The sequence below is a fragment of the Chaetodon auriga genome, chromosome 10, assembly GCF_051107435.1.
Source record: "Chaetodon auriga isolate fChaAug3 chromosome 10, fChaAug3.hap1, whole genome shotgun sequence".
Classification (NCBI taxonomy): domain Eukaryota; kingdom Metazoa; phylum Chordata; class Actinopteri; order Chaetodontiformes; family Chaetodontidae; genus Chaetodon; species Chaetodon auriga.
Genome location: NC_135083.1, coordinates 9132257 through 9153045, shown reverse-complemented (window position 1 = coordinate 9153045; position 20789 = coordinate 9132257). Strand labels below are relative to the sequence as shown.

Here is a 20789-nt window from a genome sequence, read left to right as displayed (position 1 = left end):
CAAGAATGGTATTTTTGGCCAGCTCTTGTTGGCAGGGCTGCATGCAAAGTCATCTTGAGAGTGCTGTCTGGATGATGTATCCGAGGCAGAGGCACTCTGAGACAGATTGCGCAATTGCAACTATTAGCTGTCAACAGTTCCTTTCTCACCTCTGCTCCCAGTGTGCCAGCTCCTTCGCTCTGTTTGGGACTGCCTCCCTGGTCAGAGTTCCTCTCGCCCTCAGTGTCCTCACTCAGCATGTCCTCAGCCTTGTCCACAATGTCCTTCAACTGCTCGATGAACACTTCTTTTTCTAAAGGCAGAATGAAATCATTCTCCACCTGAGGGGCACGACGGAGAAAAAGACAACAGGACATTAAAGGTTTTAGCTTAACAAGTAATGCTTAAAATAAAACTGTGCCAGGAACAACAGATGTGCAAACATGTTTGGGAGGGAAACATTTAAAGACTAAACAAAAATATTGACGTTCCAGACATATTCTGGTAACGTAGTTTGCTGCCAAGATAAAGCATATTCAAATTAAGGCTGAAGAAAATCTACTACTTTCAGAATGACTACCTTTGCATCATTTAGTTTTATGAAGTCTTTATATTGAGAGTTTCACGAGAGAGAAGGAGCAAGGGAGAGACAGACAAACATTTTTTGCTGCATTGCAGTCGAGAACAGCAACACAGGGAGTTTCAGAGCTCTGAGCCATAAGAAAGCAGGCAATGCCCAGCTTACAGCACGCTACAAAAACCTTTCCATCACCTGGCATGGCAGTGTCTCCAACATACCATATATGTAGCAATCTCCTCCGGTGCATCTCCATCCAGGTCAAACTTGAAGGTGACCATTTTATGGTTATGAGTTTCCAGCTGACACTCTACCATCTTATCGCCAGTGTTACACACCTGCAACGAAGGGTGGACACAGTAAATACATGTCTACTATTGCATGCGTTGCTTGTTGGAACACACGTTGGTTACCCACATTGAGCATGTTGAGCTTTGGCCGGCTAATCTTCTCTTGGCGAGAACGAGTGCGAGTAGACCTGCGGTGGTGTTTGCGGACTTTGCCTTCGCCTTTACCTCCATGAGTACCCTCATATCCATCACTCATCTCCTTCCCTGACGTCGCATCAGAGTTGACACTAGTTTGATGAGGAAAATTAAGTATTAGTGTAAGTACTGCTATATTCATGAATACCTGAAACAGCTCTACGTTTACTGTGGGTGGGCTATTGTGGTCTCAACACTAAAATGTGTCTGCAGTTGCACAGTACCTAGCAGAAATAAACAAGCGACAAATATGCACAAACATGTTCAAAACTGTTCTGCCCAAATTAAGATGATGGGTGTGATAGACAGAAATGTTGTACTGAAAATGGAATGAAGCTGGTGGTCTTTGCAACCTCTCCTCGATATGGAGCTGGCTGAAGAGCTTTTGTATTTATCGCTGCTCTGGAATGCCTGCAGGATTTGACAAGTCTGATATGTCAGCCATGGGTGACGCTAAATTCCACATAAGGTTAAATGGGATATAGCTTTGTAGGGGATTAGCTATCTGCTATCCATTATGAAGGAACAAGGGAACTTTCTGAAATGAAAAGGAGTTTCAGCTGCTCGTCACAATGATAGGAAAAATCAACAGATGCCATCAGAGTGGTCTTCAGAGTACACTGTGGTTTTTCAGACATGTGTGTGTCAAGCTGGAGAGCTTTGGTCAACACACTGCCAGAGAAAGTTAGCAGAGATGGCTGTTAACTAGGTCCACATTACACAACAAATAACACTCAATAACAAATGGGACTCTTAACTTTAGGAGGAACAGCTAGTTTGTTACTAAGCTGTTTCACCATTTCTGCTTATAGGTGGAGCTCTCTCCATGTTTTCTAAAGGTAAACAACACCTTTCCCCTCAGAGAGTTCAAAACAAAACAACACAAATGACAAAGTTGTTGCTTTTAATAGTGTTATATGTTTTTTTTTCCTTTTAAGATGATAGAGCGATGTAGCCAACCAATGCTAGGTTCTGTTTTCAACATGCCACTTCTTACAGTATTATTGTGGCTATAGCAGCAGTATAAACAACAATTCTTCAGAGAAGGTGGAAAACTGTTTAAAGCCAAATGCATTATGTCGTCTTTCATGTCACCGCTTCGCTGGCAGAGTCTGACAGCACCTCAGATTACTGCATATCGGCTCAATCACTGACTTGTCCCCTGCAAAGATGGGGAAATAAGGAAGTACCTGTCATAGCTCTGTCCTCCAGTGTGTTTCTCTGCAGCGTGATCCTACAGACAGAACACAGACACAAACAACGAGAAAGACTAAATAAAAGAGAGTTATATTATCAAGTATTTCATTTTAGATTGCTGACCATGACTTGAGAGGAATTACAGTGACGCTACATGCAAGTGAACAGGTATCTTTTCAAAGCAAAGTGGGCAGAGGAAGAAATGAGCAGCGAGAACTAAAACGTGTGGCAGTGAGCCATGTGTTGTCCATACCTCCTTGCTGGTCTCTGTCGGACCCTGACTTGCAGCTCCTGTGAGAGCACTGAGCTGCTTCTGCTGAGTCAGACAGGAACTGGCAGACCCAGATGATCCTCTCTGAGAGTCAGAGGGCTGCAGCACGGGAATCTGGCTCTGGACCTGACTCTGGGACAGGGCCTGTGCGGGCAGCTGGCATGGGTTCTTGTTGTCCAGTTGGGCAGCAGTGGTGGCTGTGCTCAGGTCTGACCCATTCTGCACAGGTGAGGAGAAGATTGCAGGTTGGGGGAGCTGAGCAGAGGGCGCAAGCTCAGGATGGCTGACCTGAGCCTGCTGGGGAATCTGCTGTAAAGACAAACAAGATAACACATTATTATTATTGTCTTTATTAGTTATCTAAGTCTCTAATTCCTTTGCAGAAATAGTCAACTATTTAGACATTGTCATTTTATGATAAGAATTCCTCCAAAAATATTTAAAAGGATTTTCATCTAAGTATGTACTGTTTAACTTTACGTGTTGCATATATCAGCAAAGACTTAAATGCACAGTATGTAATTTCTGCTGCGAGGGGGTCTCCCAAGTCAAACAATTTAAAAAAAAAAAAGATGTAGCTTGATGACACTGTGTGTGTTTTATTCCTGTTACGTTTAGTCAAGTTCGCTGACTTCCTTCCTCACTCTGGTGTTTCCCATGTCGCCACTGACATGCAAACATATCAAATGTACCATTTCCTGTAATAAAATGATGGATTTTTTTGTGTTTGAACTTAGTTGAAAACTTTGTTGAATAATGTTAGTATACAACTCAAAAACATATAACACAGGTCTAGTCTAATGTGGAAATGTTACATATTGTGAGTTTGAGTCATTTTTTCATCAGCATTATTTAATTAATCTGACTTTAACATATAAATATTCATCACCCTTCAGCCACAGAACAACAGCACAGTGACTGTAAAAACACTCTTTTGTGTTGCAAACAAGGATGTTAAAACAGTGTGACAGAGATTATCACAATCAGTGGTTCCAGTTCACACCCTCTTGGTAAACATCTGCACTCCATTGCAGCCATCATAATTACCTGCATCAGAGGCTGAGTGCTGCCATTTATGGGAGGGTGTGTGTTCTGGGACGGGGCACCGTGTGTGTGTAAGGGGTGTGTGGTTAGTGCTGATATGAATGCAGGTTGTAAATGACAAGTTTCAGATCTAACATTCTGCTGCAGAGCAGCGGTGGGCTGGTGCTGTGGGGATGTGGGCCCCACCTTGCCCAACACAGGTGAGGGGGAAGGTATGAGGGAAACTGGGATGGGTGAAACTAACATGTTTTCACTGTGCAGAGGAGAAACGGGGGAGACAGAGGGGGTCACAGGGAGAGTCTGTGCAGGAGAAAGGTAGATATGGTTAAAAGAGGAGGAGGTTGAAGGGTGAGGCGCAGTGCAGGGGTGAGGGTGGGAGGATTCACAGTCCGTCACAGCTGTCATCACTTGGACTGTGGGATACTGTGAGGGAAACTGAAAGGAAAAGAAAAACAGGAAGGAAGAAACAGAGGAAAATCTGACAATCTATAGAACAAAGTTCATTGTCATTGGTCTGTTTAATCCGAGCTAGAGTACACTGCTGAAACACAATAGCTCAGATAAAAGAAAAATTAACAGGTATAATCTAAGATATTTATGAAAGCAGTGAGAAGACAGTGATGATACCTGCGATGGGTGCGTTGGTGGTTGCTGAGAAGGAAGTGCATGGGCTGGCACATTGGAAGCTGATTGGCTGAGATTTATCCCATGGCCCTGTCCATCTTGTCCAAGATGTGAAAGGTTTTGACCAGCAGGAACAGCCTACAGAAGAACACGAAGAAGAGGGAGAAAAAGAGGAAGGAAGTTCAACAAAGGGACATATTCCAGTCTCATCTCTCAGTTTGGAAATCTGCATTTCCTGCTATTGACCCAGATGAGAATAGCTCACATCTTCCGTCCTGTCCCTAAGCCTGGAATCAGTCTGAATCTGCTGCACATACTGGAGCACAATGCGTACCACAGACACAGAGCAACCCTGGGAGGGCTGGCGGGTGCAGCGGCTAAAACCACTGTTATTGTTTTCATTACTGTTCACTTATTTCTCTGTTGGCAGTTGTCCGAGGAAACTCCTGTTTATTGGGATGTTTATTTTTTTCCACCTACTGTCCACCAAAACAGCTGCTTCCAATTAAGCTGCAGCAAATCAAAACCACGATCCACTATATAAGCCGCTCCAAAACTACCATTACCATAGATGGTGTTCACTTGTTTAAATGCATGACTTTCTGTCCCTCCCACATTGAGTCCTACAGTGACAAAGTGTGTTGAGACAAAGGCGTTCTACCTGATTCAGGAAAGCACCGATGCAAAGATAGGGTTGAAACTGATGAAAAATGAAAACAGGGTGAGGTCAGAGGAAGGAACACAAATATAAAATTGGGGCACTACGTATGCCACCTTGCTACAATTTACTTTACAGTGACCATCAACACTGTTCACTCACCTGCTGTGTGATATGAGCAGCCTGGCTATGTTGGGAAGAGGCTGGAAGGCTCTGAGGAGTCACTACCTGGTTAGCTCCCCCATAGGTCTGTGGCGCTGCAGCAGACTGTGCAGGCAGGTACTGGCTCTGAGTTGGAGCAGTCTGTTGCTGTAGCACATTGATGGCAGAATGTGGGTAGCTCTGAGGGGCAGTATCAGGTAGACCTGCAGTAGGGTAACTCTGGAGTGTGGCTGCAACCTGCACAACTGGGGCTGCTGTCGGATGAGGTTGAGGAGCTGGGGTCTGAACCTGTTGGACAGTAGACTGGGATATGTCATGGCTCTGTGGTTGAACTGCTGTCTGCATGGTTTTCTGACTGTGCTTCTGTAGGGTTGGGGTGTGTACTTGTTGTTGGCCAGAAGACTGAACATTTTGAGAATGGTGCGTAGGCTGTTGTCCCATTTGTTGGTGTGTACTATGCAGAGTTTCTTGGGCATGCTGGAGTTGAGGCTGAATATAAGCCTGCCCAGCATGCTGTGTTAAATGTAGACTGGACTGAGTATTTTGCAGCAAGGGCTGTTGGTGCTCTTGCTGAATAGGTATCTGTTGGTTATAAAGTGCTGGTGTGGGGGAGCTCTGACCAGGCTGCTGACTGGGCAGATTGACAGCAGCTTGAACATGTTGCTTTGCACTGGGAACTTGTGCAGGATGACACTGGTCCGTGGCAGCCATAGTTGGGGCAACAGATGCAAGAGGGTAGCTTTGTGCTGGCAGGGTGGATGCTGCTGCTGCAGTCTGTTGTTGAACCGGAGCAGCATATCCTGATGCAGAGTGAGCCTGTTGTTGAGTTGGGGCCGCACAGTTCTGAAAAGTTTGTTGGACTTTCAAAGGAATGGTCGAAGAGCTTGCTGCTGTTGCCTGCTGCTGTTGGTGGCCTGGTGCTTGATAGCTCTGTGCAACATGCTGTGGGACAGCTGATGTTGGAATACCTGCTGCAGCTTGAGTCTGCTGCACACTTGGAGGTGTGTAGCTAGCAGCACTGACTGTATGCTGGATGTTGACTGAACACAGACTGGATGGAGCTGGTGCTGCAGCACTGTGTGGGCCAGCATATGGAGCAGCAGGGTAGCTGTGTCCAGGCTGGATGTACTGCAGTGGTGCGTGCACTGGTGTGCTGGAAGAGGGCAGGCCCTGGATAGACTGTTGATTCTGGTGACCTGCAGAACCGGCCTGAGAACACAAAGGAAAGAAATTCAAATTACAACCTCTAGGGGATGAATTTTACTGGTCATGGTTAAAATCCCATAAAAGTTAATAACTGGGCCAATTATATGAAGTCATACCGGATGTAAGTATAATGAGAGGATGAGGGATAAAAATAAGTTTATGAAACATCTGTCTCAACAATGAGCAGGCGGTGACAGGTGTGCACTAAAATAAGGACTCAAGGGAGAAAAGGCAGGAGCGATCAAGAGGAGAAAGATCAGGCAGCCACCCCTTCTCCTCCAATCAGCGACCATCTATCCCAGGTAGGTTAAGGAGCAAGACAGCTGTAGCAATGTGCCAGTAAAGCAGAAAAGGAAAATGTAAAAATCAAGGTCAGTTCTAGAAGGAATTGATTAAAGTTAATCAGCAGGGAAATGTGGTCTGTTAGAGACTGCGCCATTGTCCTCAGACAGGAGCAAGCTTATGATTTTTAAGAGAACGGTCAGCTCTGTAGGCCTATGCAGGCAGCAAGACTCAGACAGTAGACATGAGATCAGACCGGCTCCATGCAAAAAAACAAACAAAAAAAACTGTTGTATCTCCTACAGGCTGGGAGAAATCAGTTAAGCAGGTGTTGGCCCCTCATGGGAAACTAAAGTGACTTGTCTGCTATTGTGACCTACCACTCCCACAGCCCTGGTAACTTGCTGCTCTCCGGCACAGAATCTATCTTCGCAGTCCCGGAGGGGTTCTTGGTCCCCTACCAAACTGCCACTCAGGGGATGACTCTTGTGGCTGCCATCTCCATCACTGCAAGCAGGCCTGTGGGCAGCTGAGGAGTGCAGCAGGGAGGCTTGTGTGGGTGTGGTGTGACAAGGGGCTGCTTTGCGGCTGATTATATTGAACAGAGACTGCTGAAGCAGTGAGAAATCAGAACAATCACTTGAACCTTTCAGCCGTCCATAACCAGGGGTGGTCATTGCTCCACCAGAGGACGGGGGGTGTCTAAAGTCACATGGACAGAGGTGTGCTGGCATGACAGCAGAAGGACCACGATGGATCCCTTCACGTGACCTTATAAGAAGCAAAGAGAGGCAGGCCTGGCACACGTGGTTTCTATGCATTGCTAAATGGTGGTTATGATGGCAGGTTAGGCTCAGAAGGCTACTAAGGTCAGAGTGTCTGCGTTCACTTGACGCAGGCAGATATAAGTTCTCACTGGTGGCCTCTGATGATGGCCTGATGCTGGTGTCACTCAGGCGACGGTACTCAGAAAGTGAAGAGACAGGGGAGACCTGCAACAGTGGCAGAGTACTCTGGGAGGGGAAGCCATCTTTAGCCTCTGAGTGAAGCCCTGAGGGGCTGAGTTCTGACTGGTTCTCTGTTACTGTGGGCGTGGGACTGATTGATCTCTCAGACTGAATGAGGGCATGGAGTTGAGCAATGTGGTTTGCCCTCTGAGTGTCAATAACAGGGGCACTTCCTCTCCGGGCTGCAGCTCCCAAACGAGTCCTGAGCTCTGGACTCAGCGTTGCTCCCCATACTTCACCCTTTTCACAGGAGTGAGGTCGATCTGTCAGAAAAGGGCTATTGCTCTGGCAACGATAGAGGAGCAACCCAAAAGCAGAACACACGTTACTCAAAATGAAGAGATCATGACAAAAATATATATATGTGATGAGATGAGGACAAACAAACTTGCTTGCAACGACACATGAATGTACGAGACATGCTGTGATAATGAAGACTGATCGGCACATGTCCAAAAATGTGTATGCGTGTCGACTGTGCAGATGAACGTACAGCGCCTGTGCTCTGTCCCAAGGCTACATGAGCAATGGCTGCTGTCACAGGGTGTGTGTATTTCAACAAATCTGAATGTGTATGGTCCACCTGGGTGTGTATGCTCCTGATACAGACCTGCTGTGTTGCCATAGTAATAGGCTCCAGCAGGGACTGGTAGAGGACACTCTGCTGGCTGCTGTGGGAGTCTGAGTACACAGTGGAGCCCATGCCACTGTCAAGTGTGCCGTCTGCTGCAAAGACACACAAAATGTGCACTCATAAAAAAGTCAAAGATTAAGCTCGTGTGTTTCTGAGCGGAAGAGAAAAGAGTCTCTTACATGTCACTGAGGTGGCACTGGCTGGTAGGTTACGCAGCCTGTTGTGCTGGTCTGCCTCTGCCTCTTCTGGTTCCAGCAATGGCTGTCCTATATGCGCGGGCCCAGCAGAGATGCCCTGAGATGGTATCATCTGGATCGCGTGTCCCCCTTCACTTTGATTCACTGCAGCTGCAGCAGACACCGTTCTCTCCCTCCTCCACTTGATCAGTGCCACACGGTCCCTGATTGACTTTCCCACAGTCTTAGCATCACTCTCGTGGAAGAAGCCAGACTCCACCTGACAAAGAAAAGGGAAGAGCATGACTTCTAGGATATTTTTAGCATAGAGCATGTGAGAGATGAGAGCGTGCATTAAAGAGGGGAGCGTGTGAGGGAGAGAGAAAGAGTAAGAAAAGGAAGGAATAGAAAATCTATTTTAAGGGGATCAGAGCAGTGGGGAAGTATTCCCTTTGTCAGTGGCTTTGTTCATTCTTCACAACAGAATTGCCTGAGATGTTACATCTGCAAATAACAAAGATCAAGACACAATGCGCAGACCACATGTTGTACATGAACCAAAAAGGGGAGAAAACAACATAAAGCCATTTATAAACTGGCCACAGAGCTTTAGCTCCCTCCGTACTTGCAATGACACATGATGATGGTCAATGTTACAGTACATTGCAGTTCATGCAAAAAAATACTAGTCCAGTAGTTATGCTGTGGATATTAAAACTAACACTATTTGAATCAAGTATATCATTCATAAACTGTGAAGTACAGTACGCATGCACGGTATAAAATACCATTTAAAACACATTGCAGAGAGATTAGGCATCATTAGCACAAAAGCCAGAATGAATGATAAAAAAAGGAGCGTTCCAGGCCCATTAGTGGAGGGAAATCACATATCTCATGTTCTCTGTCTGTAGAGAAATTACTCATTAGAGTGGATATGGAGTGATTTGACATGGGAGCATGCAGGCCATACAATCTCATGGGCTGTTGATCCACATGTCTACTCTCATCCCCAAGGCAATTGCTGGAGAGAGGTCTTAAATTTCTTTTCACAGCTTCATAGCCTGGTCAAGGCTAAAACACCACAGACAAGCGGAGACAGAACAGACAAAAAATAGGGAAAGAAATGTGTGGGCGAAAGATAGAGAGCAACGATGAAATGGAAAATAGTGGTTAAAATAAGAAATAGGAAAAGAGAGGACAGCAGCTACTCACTCTCTGTCACTGGATCAGCTAGCTGAGTATTTAATAATAATACTCTTCTTTTTAAATAATCTGAGGGAAAACGCACCTTACTAAAGTGATTCATTTGCAGACCTCTCCGCTGACACACCCCACTGTCAAAACATCTGTCTTTCCCTCCTTTCCTTGCACATGGTGCACAAGCACATACTGTAGACGGCAATGGACAGGTCTGACACAAGTCTGTGTCAAAGCACTTTTGTTTGAGTCCATTTTCAATAGTCTCACTAAAAGGACAACCTTTCTGTACACGTCTCACTGAAAAATCGGTCTCTTTACTATTGGTGTTATTGTGCACCAGTTTCATTCCTTTTTTTTCACCAAAACCTGTTTAAGGCTGTGAAAGAACAAAGCCAGACAATGATTATGTTTACATTCTCCAGCTGAAGTCGAGTTGTTAACTCAGTCTCTCTTAATCCCATTATCTAATAAATCATTTCATGGCGCTTCAGAAAGTTAGATAGCTGATATAAAAGCTCGGCATAGGTATTATCATGGCTTCCACACTGACAGAAGTCTTCAGTGAACACAATCAGATAAGGGCCTGCAATAAAAACCAGGCCAAGACAGACTGGAGAAAACCATGTAAACAAGAGGAAAAAATAAAACCGCAATCACTGTATTCCTGGAAGAGCAGAGTAAGTTATCACCAGCAATCTGCACTTGAGTGCATTCCCTAATGATGAGATATGAGTACTGCCAGCCACTAGAACACACCAAGCCACAAAGACATGCAAAGCATGACAAACTGTATCACCAGCATAGGTTAGAACTAATTTATTAGTGATAATGAAATTACAAAATAGATTTTGAAAAGGCTGAACATGTCTTTAATGTATTTTAGGTAGCATGCACAATGTGAAGTACATACTGTAGCTTACAGTGCTCCACATCCTTGTTTATCTCCAATTACGTTTCTATTTTTGAATATTTGTATGAAGACCATCTTACCATGCCTTCAATTTCTCACTCACCATCTCTTGTGCCACAACCTCAGGGACCTCTTTTTCCAGATCAAACGTGAACTCGATGGCTCCACTCTCCTTGTACTTCCCTTTTAACTTCTTGTGGTCTTCCACCCACAGTTTCAGGGCTATTGAGGCTTTTTTCCCATCATCCTCCTCAGCTAGCTCCACCCTTACCCCTGTGTCCTCAGCAAAGAAAGCATGGTTCAGCAGGTCCTTGATGGTGTACCTGAGAGAGGGAACACCAAAACTCAAGACTCTGGCACAAATTTGTGCTATATACACTGATGCCACTTATCTGTAATGTACAGTGTTGGCAGATAGCATTAGCATCAATATGGTTAGCTGTGGTACAAGAGTTGTGGTGTGTTGATAGTGAAAGGACATCTTGGCCTTGTTTAACACGGTAATTACATCATATATGGACATGGCTTAACTGTGCTGCTGAAACAAAGTCAGTCATCGAAACCAATCATGCTTCAATTGTATATATAAAAAAAGAAAAAACTCACTGGAAGCTAATTAAGGGTTATTTTCCCCTCTGTACACAAACTCATTACGCTGCTACAGAAATGAAAGACACCCTGCAGATATGGTGGGAGACCGCATTGCTGCTGAGAGCCCAACTGTCAGCGGCTCAGCAATGAGGAATGAAGCGGGGGAGGCGAGACATGGCATGAAAGATGAGAGGGCACCTTGTGTGCCCTGTTGGCTGGACACTGGACAATGATGGGGACCGTCACTCACCGCTCCTCTTTCTTTTGGCAGATACACTCCCCAATAATCTCCTTGATTTCAGGATCCATGACCTTGTTGTAGCTGGCTGGCTTCACTCCCTGAGGAAAGGGAAATATAAACAAAATGCTGAGGACACGCCATGAAGGGATACTGTGTTGATGAAAAACAATCACAAAGGAAAGAGCGTGGGGATGTTTTTGTGATACTCCACCTCAAATCTTATCTTTTAAGTATTACGCACTCACACGCTGCAGGTTTGTCGGTCTTGACAGAGCACAGCAGCTGTGGTCAGCTAGAAACTGTCGGTTGCAGTGGATGCCAAAAAGTATAAAAGCATCCACAGAAAACCCTCAAACCACTGTCTTGGTTCCTGATGTTTTTACATTTGTAAACTACAAGTGGCCTTGATTCCTATGGTATTTTGACTGCTCAGAGCATCCTGAGTATGTGGTTTGAGAAGTTTCTATAGACATTTTCAGACATTTTTTAACCTGTGAGTGAGTGTTTAATTTATGGTATAACCTTCATAATGGTAGAATATCTGTTAATACTACACTTTCTTACCTAAGCACTCCGACCTTCTTCACCAAGCTATTTTTTCGCATGCACATTCTATCCAGTTATTGTCTCTATGGTGCAGCATAAGATATGGTGCTGACATAACCTGTGAAATCATGCATTCTGAGAAGAGGCACTTTCTGCATCTAAGATATAAAGTATATGCATCCTTTGGATTAACATTGCTACAAATTATGCAGCTGAATGCTGTATGTGCTCAGGGAGTAGTATACAGCTATCAGGGTTCCTCTTTGATCAATCTCCTATTAATATCCTGCAGTGGTCCCTGCAGGGCACTCTAATATGCATATGGTAACAATGCAGAGAACAGTATCTAGAGATGGCTGTACTGATGCTGCCTTGCCATTAATATGGGCATTGAGGTCGTCTCTTCTTAAACAGCAGGTGAAAGAGTCGTCTCTCAGATTCCAACCCTGCCAAGTCTCAAGAGTGGAAAATCAATACTCTTCATCAAATCAGGAAGTCTATCATGACTTCAGATACCCCCTGATCTAAAAACAGTTTGCAGTATGCCATGCTAACAGACACACATTCATTGAAATGGAGTGGAACAGAGCCTTTAGGCTTTATCTAAAAAACAAAGGAGATTTGGACTCCCTCTGTGACTCCATATGGCTCCTTAGATTCTTTACCCAAGAAAATCAAGGCTGAGGATCCATCTAGCTGAAAACAACAGAGCAGATCTTGCACTCTAAGAAAAGCTGCTTTTCTGCTATTAAAAACTTGCAGGACTTGTTATGTGGTGAAGCAACTAAAAATATTCCTGACATTACTTCTCCCCATCTTACAGAGTCACTAAGCATGACCCTGAATTATTTTAAAAAATGCATGCTACAAGCAGAATCTTATTGTCTTATTTTATTGTCCAAGCTGTTATTACATAGTTATCACAGTTTTCTTATCTTTATCTGTTATCGTTTTGGGCCACTGAACTTGTCTATGTGAAATCTGCAGTAAGTTAAATACTTTGGACTGAACTGCTGACTCACACTAGTGACTTTGCGGTATATCTGTGCAGCATTCTGGCACTCGGAGTAGGGGTACTCTGAGGTGGCCATCTCTAGCATGCACATGCCAAAGGCGTAGACATCCACAGCCTCATCATAGTGTTCCTCATACATCTCTGGAGCCATGAATTCCGGGGTGCCTGAAGAGAGAAGAGCGCCAATGGATATGACATTTACTTCTGTACTGTGAGAACCATTAAGACAATCTGCAAGTTACATTTCAAAGTCTCCTACCTATGACGCTCTTGGCAAAGGAAGCCGCCTTGAGTGTTGCCAGTCCTAAGTCCCCTATCTTGACCGAGCCTGTAGGTCCAGTGATAAAGATGTTATCACATTTGAGGTCCCTGTGTATGATGGGAGGGGTCCTGGTGTGGAGAAAGTGAAGGCCTTTCAGGATCTGTCTGCACCAGCTCCTCAGCACTTTGGGCTTCATTACCTTGAAGCGCTTTAGATAGCTGTAGGAAGGAGAGGGAGACACATTATAAACATGTGAGTTTTAAAACATATTTTCAGTAAAACACTACAGAACACGCACAAAAAATGTGAAATTGTAATTGTGATTGAAAAGGTAAGTTCACTTCAACCAGTGTGAAGATCTGTCACGGGCACAAATGGTGAATTGTCAGAGTAGTTGTCTGTTCGATATCTGCCTTCATCAGTACTCACGTTTTTAGTGTTCCTGAAGTCATGAGCTCTGTTACTAAAACAATGCACTTCTTCCCTTTCAGGGGTGACTCCCAAAAGTCATAGAAACGTACAATGTTGGGATGCTGAAGACCCTTCAACATCTCTGCCTCCTCCTTAAAGCGCTGACGTTCCACTTTTGACAGCTTACGATCCTAGAGGAAGGATGACAGATGCAGCAGAGGGAAATCATTTATATGAAGCCTTAATGATAACATTCTTATTATATCATGTTTGCTTCACAGGAACTGCCAGATGGGAGAGGCCGTCACCTTGGAGGCACTTCCCTGCACACTTTGAATTCATGCATCCAGTTTGCTTTAGCAAGAAGGAATGACAGAGTGAGTGAGAGGGGGGTTAGTGTCAGTCTTTGAGCCATGTACACATCTCTAATTGGACCATATGGATAACCAAGCTGATGACAGTCAGCAGTTTGTGTGGGGGAAGAATCCAGATCAGGTGGCTTTCTCAAGCAGTAACAGCATTCATCCTTAATATAATGCATGTGCGTGATATTCTAAGTATAAAAGCTGTCAGATGTGACCTCTCACTCAGCTTTAATGCATCCAGTAACACAGAGGCTGTGTAACAAGACATGAAAGGGTGACAAACCACAGTGACTGGGGGGAGAATAAGCCCACACATTAACATGGCCACACCCTCTACCCACTGCAGCTAAAGGTTATGTGTCATCGATTTCTTCTATCTTTCTCCATCTCCTTCACTTGCTTTCTCACTCTCTCATCCACTACCTTTTGCTCCTTTCCCCCCTCCCCCCATATCTGCAATCTGTCTCCCTCTCTGCACCCCAAACATCAACCACTCCCTCCTCCACAACCAAACATCCCCTGCACACACATCAACACATCTCCAGTAACCGCTCCCTCTCAATCTCTTCTCTCTCTAATTCCCTATAAGGCTGACCCCACACTGAGAGCACCTTGCTCTAGGTATTGCCTAGGGTTTCTTTGCTGCGATCCCCCCCCCCCTTTTTTTAAACCACCACAGCAACGACTTATGTAACAAACACGCACGTGTAGTCAGCACTGAGCATGGACCAGAAGCACGACCCCACCCCTCACAGAGACGGACGACAGTGACGATGGAATGCAAGGAACACAACCTAGCGAGATCTAATCTATTTAATTATTCAACCATGATGAACTCCCTGCGAGATGAAACAGCAGAACACATACAAAAATCAGCCTGAATAATCTAAAAATGAACAATGAAGCAAGATGTGCTGTGATGCAGTGTGTTGAGGAGTGATGATATGATGATAAAGCACTGTGCGTGTGTGTGAATGTGGCATATCAGGTTTTGTGTGCAAGTGTGTGGGGGGTGGGGATTTTCAGTGCACTCTTCTAAAGTCCGATGAATAATTCAGTTCTGCAGAGAACCCTTTCTACAGAGGCAAGCTGAGCAATGGAAGGCTGGGGCCAAGTTGGGCTGGGCTATCCCCAAGTGCTCTTTGCTGCACAGACGCAGCACATGGACCAAAGTTTACCTGAACTCAGGTCTAAAAGGAGAGACAGTGAGGAACGAGACGGACAGCATACAGGATATTTCAACCATCGGACACTGCAGCTTTCCTCCCTTCTTCCTCCTCCATTGCTGCTTTATCTTTCTTGCCCCCTCCTCTTATCATCTCTCATCTTTCAGGCATCCTGCTGCTTTTCCTAAATAACCCCCTTACCCCCACCACAGAGTGTTCCCTAAGTCCCAATCACACTCCACCCTCCACCCCCCCACCACCAACACACACACACACACACACACACACACACACACACACACACACACACACACACACCTCCATTTGCTCTCTCACTTCTGCTTTCCCTCTCAGCAGACACTGGGGCTTCTGCATAATTCAGAAGCCACATGTAGGCTCAGAGGTGTTGTGCACAGCTTGGCGAGATACACAGACAGATACATATGCACACTGAGACAGTGGAAGAATGTCATTCCCAAGGCACACACACATACATACACGCACCAGACAATGAACATCACAGAAGCATCAATACGAGACTCGTTACCTGCTTCATAGTTACTGTGAGGGATGTGAGGGTTTAACGAGTGTGACTCATTATTGCGTTACATTTGAAATCCAAGTGGTGCTGCAAACAGATTATCTAGCATTTGTGTGCAAGTATGTTGTCAGAATTTTATCAAGTGTGTACTGTACACTGTGCTAAAGGAAAGGCTCAGCTGGCCACAAGAGAGTGTGGAACTGCCCAGGCGAGGTTAAACACACACGAAGAAAACCATACCAGGCAGCACAGACAGGAAAAATAGATTGTGACATTAGCAGGAAGCAATCTATAAAGCTGCGCTCCACTATGCTGCCACCCACTACATCTGTGTGCTCTAGCAGTTATACATCTCTGGTGGCTCTTAAGGCCCACAACATGGAGCCTCTGGATGCTACAGGGACCAGATAATAGATTAAGATATTAGTCCTGGGAACTTTGCAGGCAAATATACCATGTAATTGCACAACTATGTGTTCAAGTCAAGTTCTAGGTCCAATGTCACATGTCATCTATAGTGCGTACTCTCCATTTAAGAAGAAAGCATCCTTACTGCAGAGAGACGGCTGTCAGCTCAGCTTCTTTAGCTGAGGATCTAAGGGGAGATACAACAAAGCTGTGAGATTTACAGTTCCCTGTTAGGGGCGCTATTTGGTTTCACAGAAAAGGCTCTTGTTGTTTCCCTGTCAGATACTGACATAATCAGTAATGTATGATATAACTCTTCGGACAGAACATGGAACGAACACAGCCTTAGTTTGGAATCGGCATTACACTGAGGCAACCTATCGCTACAGAATGTACGGTATGCACTGGTAGATGGTATCACTCCAAGTGCCTTACAGTGCCAGCAAAATGGATATACTGCTATTCAGTACAATTCCAAGCCAGGTCTACTTTTAAGTACCCAAATTTATCTGGACAAAATACTTTTTTAATTTCTAAGTGCAATATTGTGGATAAAGAAGCTGCCATGCTGTTGGTGGACCACTGATACATACGTAGAAGGTTATGTATTTGGTTCAAATTGTTTGCTTGTTGGTTCGTTTGTCTATTTGCCAGCAGGATTTGGAATAAACTACTGATCTGATCTTCATGAAACTTGTTCAAAGGGTGTAGCATACGCCAAGGACCCCTTCAATCTTGGAGCAGAAGCGAATTGCAGGGGTGCATATACAAATTATCTTTCACTTTTGTTGACAGGGCAAGAAAGGAATAAATGCCATTTATCTTAAAATCCAGTAGATGATAGTTAAGTTCAACAGTGACAAAACATAGCCTTATTGTAGAACTCCACATTCAAAAGCACCAGCAATCCTACACATGTAGTTGTAAAACTCTGATGGTTTTGGCATGGCAAAGTGGACTACTGGCCTTGGAGTAGTGTCTGCGTTCCAAGTGCCCTTCTAGCTGGAGTGACATGACCCTTTTAAAGAAAAAAACAAGCCCGACAGCTAGTCTGTGTAATGTAGTCACCATCACTAATCAAGCTTGTTTGCTGTCCTATCAAACTTATGCCGAGAGCAGAGAAAACACACAGAACACAACATAAATCTGCCAATAAGCATCTTAATGTGGAAATAGTTTTGGAGTATCCAGCTCTCCAACAAACACAAGTCCTTAGCAGTAGAGCGCTGTGCAAGCATGTCGAAGGATTTACCATTACACTGAAGTTTTTGCTTCATTAAAAAAAGAATGTAATCAAATGCTGAAGGGATTGAGGGGGGTTATAGGAGAATGAGTGTCAACTATTTATTATCCATAAATAGAATCAGATCGTCCCTAGTAGGGGGAGCTGTCAGGCTACAGAGTGTTGAGGCAGGCCATCTTTCCAAAGCATCAATCTAAGACATCTGACAGACTCACGAGCGAGTCATAGATGCTGATGGAGGTCTCAAGCAGAGAAAACTTCGTGAACACAAATTCTCTCTCTCTCACTCACTCACTCCACACACACACCCCTTTAGAAACACAAAAACGGTGACTCATGAAATCTATTGAGATGGATGGTTCCATTCTCATAACTGAAATTACACACCCCAAATTAATGGTGTTAATAATCTGACAAAAGTCTTTAGCTTAGAAAGATACAGCTAGATATCAGTAGGCTTAGAGCAGGTAATCACACTTTCTATTGAATTAGTTTATTAGTGTAAAATGTCAGTCATATACAGCAGACAAATGACTGAGACATTAAATAACTGCTGACTGTAATTTCTAAATTATTAAATATTTGAATCTGAATTGAAAAATCTGAATCTGAAAAATTACTGTCACCTATGTGTAGCTATATTTATAAGTAAGGGGTGTAACACTGCTATTCGTCCCACTCTGTTCAGTACAGGACTTCCTTGGTTCGTTATGCCCTGTGACCCAAACGATTGTTGTCCAAACAGTCTATTGTCTACTGTTGCCACATGCTGAACAGAAATTCTAGAGGGTGAAATTCACTCTGAAAGTTTGAAATAAATAACAAACATGTAATGTTTTCCATGGTATATCAAAAGCATACCAAACTGGGAATTTTATGTTACACCCATATTGTAAATGATCAAAAACAGTCTGCCTTACTTGGAGCGAACACAAAAATTGTATGGGACTGGATCATTATTTTAAAGCACAGGAAAGTCCTTTCCATGAAATGAATAGTCTTTTACTTACTACATAAAAGACAGAAGACCATTAGCAAAGTATAGAGGCAAAGAAAACAGGCTTTATTCTCTCGTAAGAAATATTAGGACTATAATATTTTTGGACATTGGCCCAGATGGGTCTATAAAATGACCAAGCAGCTAACCCAAGTCACCATCTAGATGCCATGAAATCCATCCAATCTAGTGTATCCATCCTAACGCTGATCAGACTGATAGCTCGCAAGTTCTGCTTACATAATATTCAAATCTCTACGATCAGTGAACCAACGAGAAACACAACCCGAGGAGTAAAGTTATTAGGAGAGCAACTGGTTTCAGTATTAGCCCTTATTATGGCAGTTAAATTCCAAAAAAAAAGAGAGAAAGAATCAGTGTGTCAAATTGGTCTGAAGCTTTGTGTTCCTAATTACAATTTCCTCTTTTCCCCATTAACTTGGCCTCATCTTGATCCTTGATTAACAAGGAGCAGATTAGCATCATTTGGGTTTAGTAACAATAGTGTGACAGAGATTTTTATTCAAAGAACTTGTCAACAACCTCTACTACAAAATCTAAACAGCTAAACCCAGCGTACTCAAAATATGTCACAACATTTGGCTAAGGGGATTAAGAAAGAAAATATTTCACCCCAGGATGTACTTGTAAAACAATCTAAAACCAGACTCTGTTGAAATCATTACGACATCAACCGGTAGAACTGTACAGATTTGTTTCACTTAGACACACACACTCACAGTTGGCCACACTGAAACCACAGAGCAACCAGGCATTAGCATAGCTTTTTAACACTGCAATGAAAAGCTTTAGTTTAGTCACAATCATAATGTGATGCCTTATTGATCCATGTCGGATGATTCTCTTGACTGGATGATAGAATGACACAGAACACCCTAAAGCTGAGTCTTATCCACAGCTTATTTAGACATTTCAACAATGACCATGTTTGGAATCATCAGTCATGGAGCCTGGTTGCCAGGTTGAAGGAGGTATGCTTCATTACTTGGACACCCTGCCACCCCCTGCACCAAGCCTCAATAAGAGATGAGTATTGCAGTGCTTCTGCTGCTGTAACAAAGCTGGTGCAGGGCGAGCCATGAGCCAGCAGACTGCCCGCAGCTGAATTGTGTCCTGTCAGTCATGACTGCAGGAGAATTTAGCCAACAGCTGTGCTGGTCACTCTGTTATCTCTATTTCAGTGTTAGCCACTATAAATCCAGACTGTGCTAATTGGCACACTGGCACTCAAAGAGTGGCACAGCATAATATTTTAAATGAGGAAGAGCTGGTGAGACTGCTGAAAGGCTAAGGGGAGAAGTATGTGCATATATCACCCAGCCTTGTCAAGGAGAAGCCTGAAAGACAGCAACACTATCAAAGATGACAAGCCACGGTGACACCGGGATAATAAGACAATACTGTTAAAATCAGCCTATGACCAATGGCTATTCTGCTGCTGGGTGTGAGGGGTGTGAGGTAAGAAAAATAGGTGAAGAGATAAGGAGGAGGAGGAGATGTATGACACCATCACACCCCCAGCAGCCTCAGCAGGAAAAAAACAAAGCATTATGTCACACATGCACTTATGACTAAAATGGACTTTAAGTATACAACAGTGAAAGGCTCTTGTTGCATGGGTGTTTAAGTGTATGAGTGTCTAGCTTATTGTGACCAGGACCAAATATGGATTAGGGCATACAAACCTCCTATAAACCTCTTTCCTGTCACAGACTAAACGCGTAGGCTGACAAACAGTTCTTTGACACAGAGACAAAGAAACAAAAAATTCTGATTCCACACTAATGATGCTTATGCAATTGCCTGACTGATGCTGGATTCTTGAGGCAAACGCATATGACAATCATAATTTTCCATAGCCCAGAGTGACATCTTCAACACTGCTTGTTGTGTCCATCAAACAATCCAAAACCCAAATACATTCAATTTGCAATGACATAAACCAGAGAAAAATAGCAAATCCTTGTATTTCAGAAGCTGGAAGCATAGAATTCTAGGTTTGGTTGTGATTTGAATGGATGAATTAATTAATCAACTTATCTTTTCAGCACTGAAGCCAATATTTGCTGATAATACAGGCCTGCCAAAATCCCCAATCATGATTACTGAAGAAATACAACAGAGAAAAGCCTCCTCCATTAACATATAAAATGAATACCTTTAATGAAATAAAAGCAAAATCTCCAAGGAAAAAGTGAGATGGAAACCTTGGTGTCTCCATCAGATGCACAGCAAACAGACCCATTAACCTCCCTCTAGTAATGCACAGGGCATGAAAACAGTGTAAGTCACTGAGACTGAAAGTACCCAAATCAGCTCTGGTCTCCCTGCTGCTCCTCTTCAGTAGTGCTGAAACAATTAGCTTCTTACAGCTGACTCTTAATACTGATGAATAATAATCACTGACATCAGTTACCCGTTATTGTGATTCTAAAGTCAAGCAGCAACGATCAAAATAGGCCATGTTTCCTTAGCTTTTTCATTTCTAATTAACAAGCCTTCAAAGAGGACAGGAGGCAGTGCCGACCAGTGTGTCCAGCAGAACCTGAGGCTCGACAGCTGGCGAT

At 43.8% G+C, this 20789-nt stretch overlaps 1 protein-coding gene across 9 annotated transcripts in view; it reads right to left on the bottom strand.

Annotated features, from left to right (window-relative positions):
* Window positions 1-20789, bottom strand: part of LOC143327145 (serine/threonine-protein kinase WNK2) — a 42127-nt gene that overhangs the window by 12809 nt on the left and 8529 nt on the right. For 4 of the 9 annotated variants that reach the window (XM_076741354.1, XM_076741349.1, XM_076741347.1 and 1 more), the window contains exons 3-19: window positions 13500-13672; window positions 13068-13288; window positions 12816-12973; window positions 11257-11345; window positions 10519-10738; window positions 8306-8582; window positions 8103-8218; window positions 6866-7777; window positions 4998-6206; window positions 4839-4877; window positions 4181-4315; window positions 3557-3988; window positions 2492-2818; window positions 2232-2275; window positions 974-1133; window positions 778-894; window positions 150-320 (exon numbers count right to left, since the gene is read on the bottom strand). In XM_076741354.1, the coding sequence (XP_076597469.1) occupies window positions 150-320; window positions 778-894; window positions 974-1133; window positions 2232-2275; window positions 2492-2818; window positions 3557-3988; window positions 4181-4315; window positions 4839-4877; window positions 4998-6206; window positions 6866-7777; window positions 8103-8218; window positions 8306-8582; window positions 10519-10738; window positions 11257-11345; window positions 12816-12973; window positions 13068-13288; window positions 13500-13672 (4800 nt within the window). The remainder of the gene's footprint in view (window positions 1-149; window positions 321-777; window positions 895-973; window positions 1134-2231; window positions 2276-2491; window positions 2819-3556; window positions 3989-4180; window positions 4316-4838; window positions 4878-4997; window positions 6207-6865; window positions 7778-8102; window positions 8219-8305; window positions 8583-10518; window positions 10739-11256; window positions 11346-12815; window positions 12974-13067; window positions 13289-13499; window positions 13673-20789) is intronic. The other 5 variants (XM_076741350.1, XM_076741351.1, XM_076741355.1 and 2 more) reach the window with 5 other exon arrangements.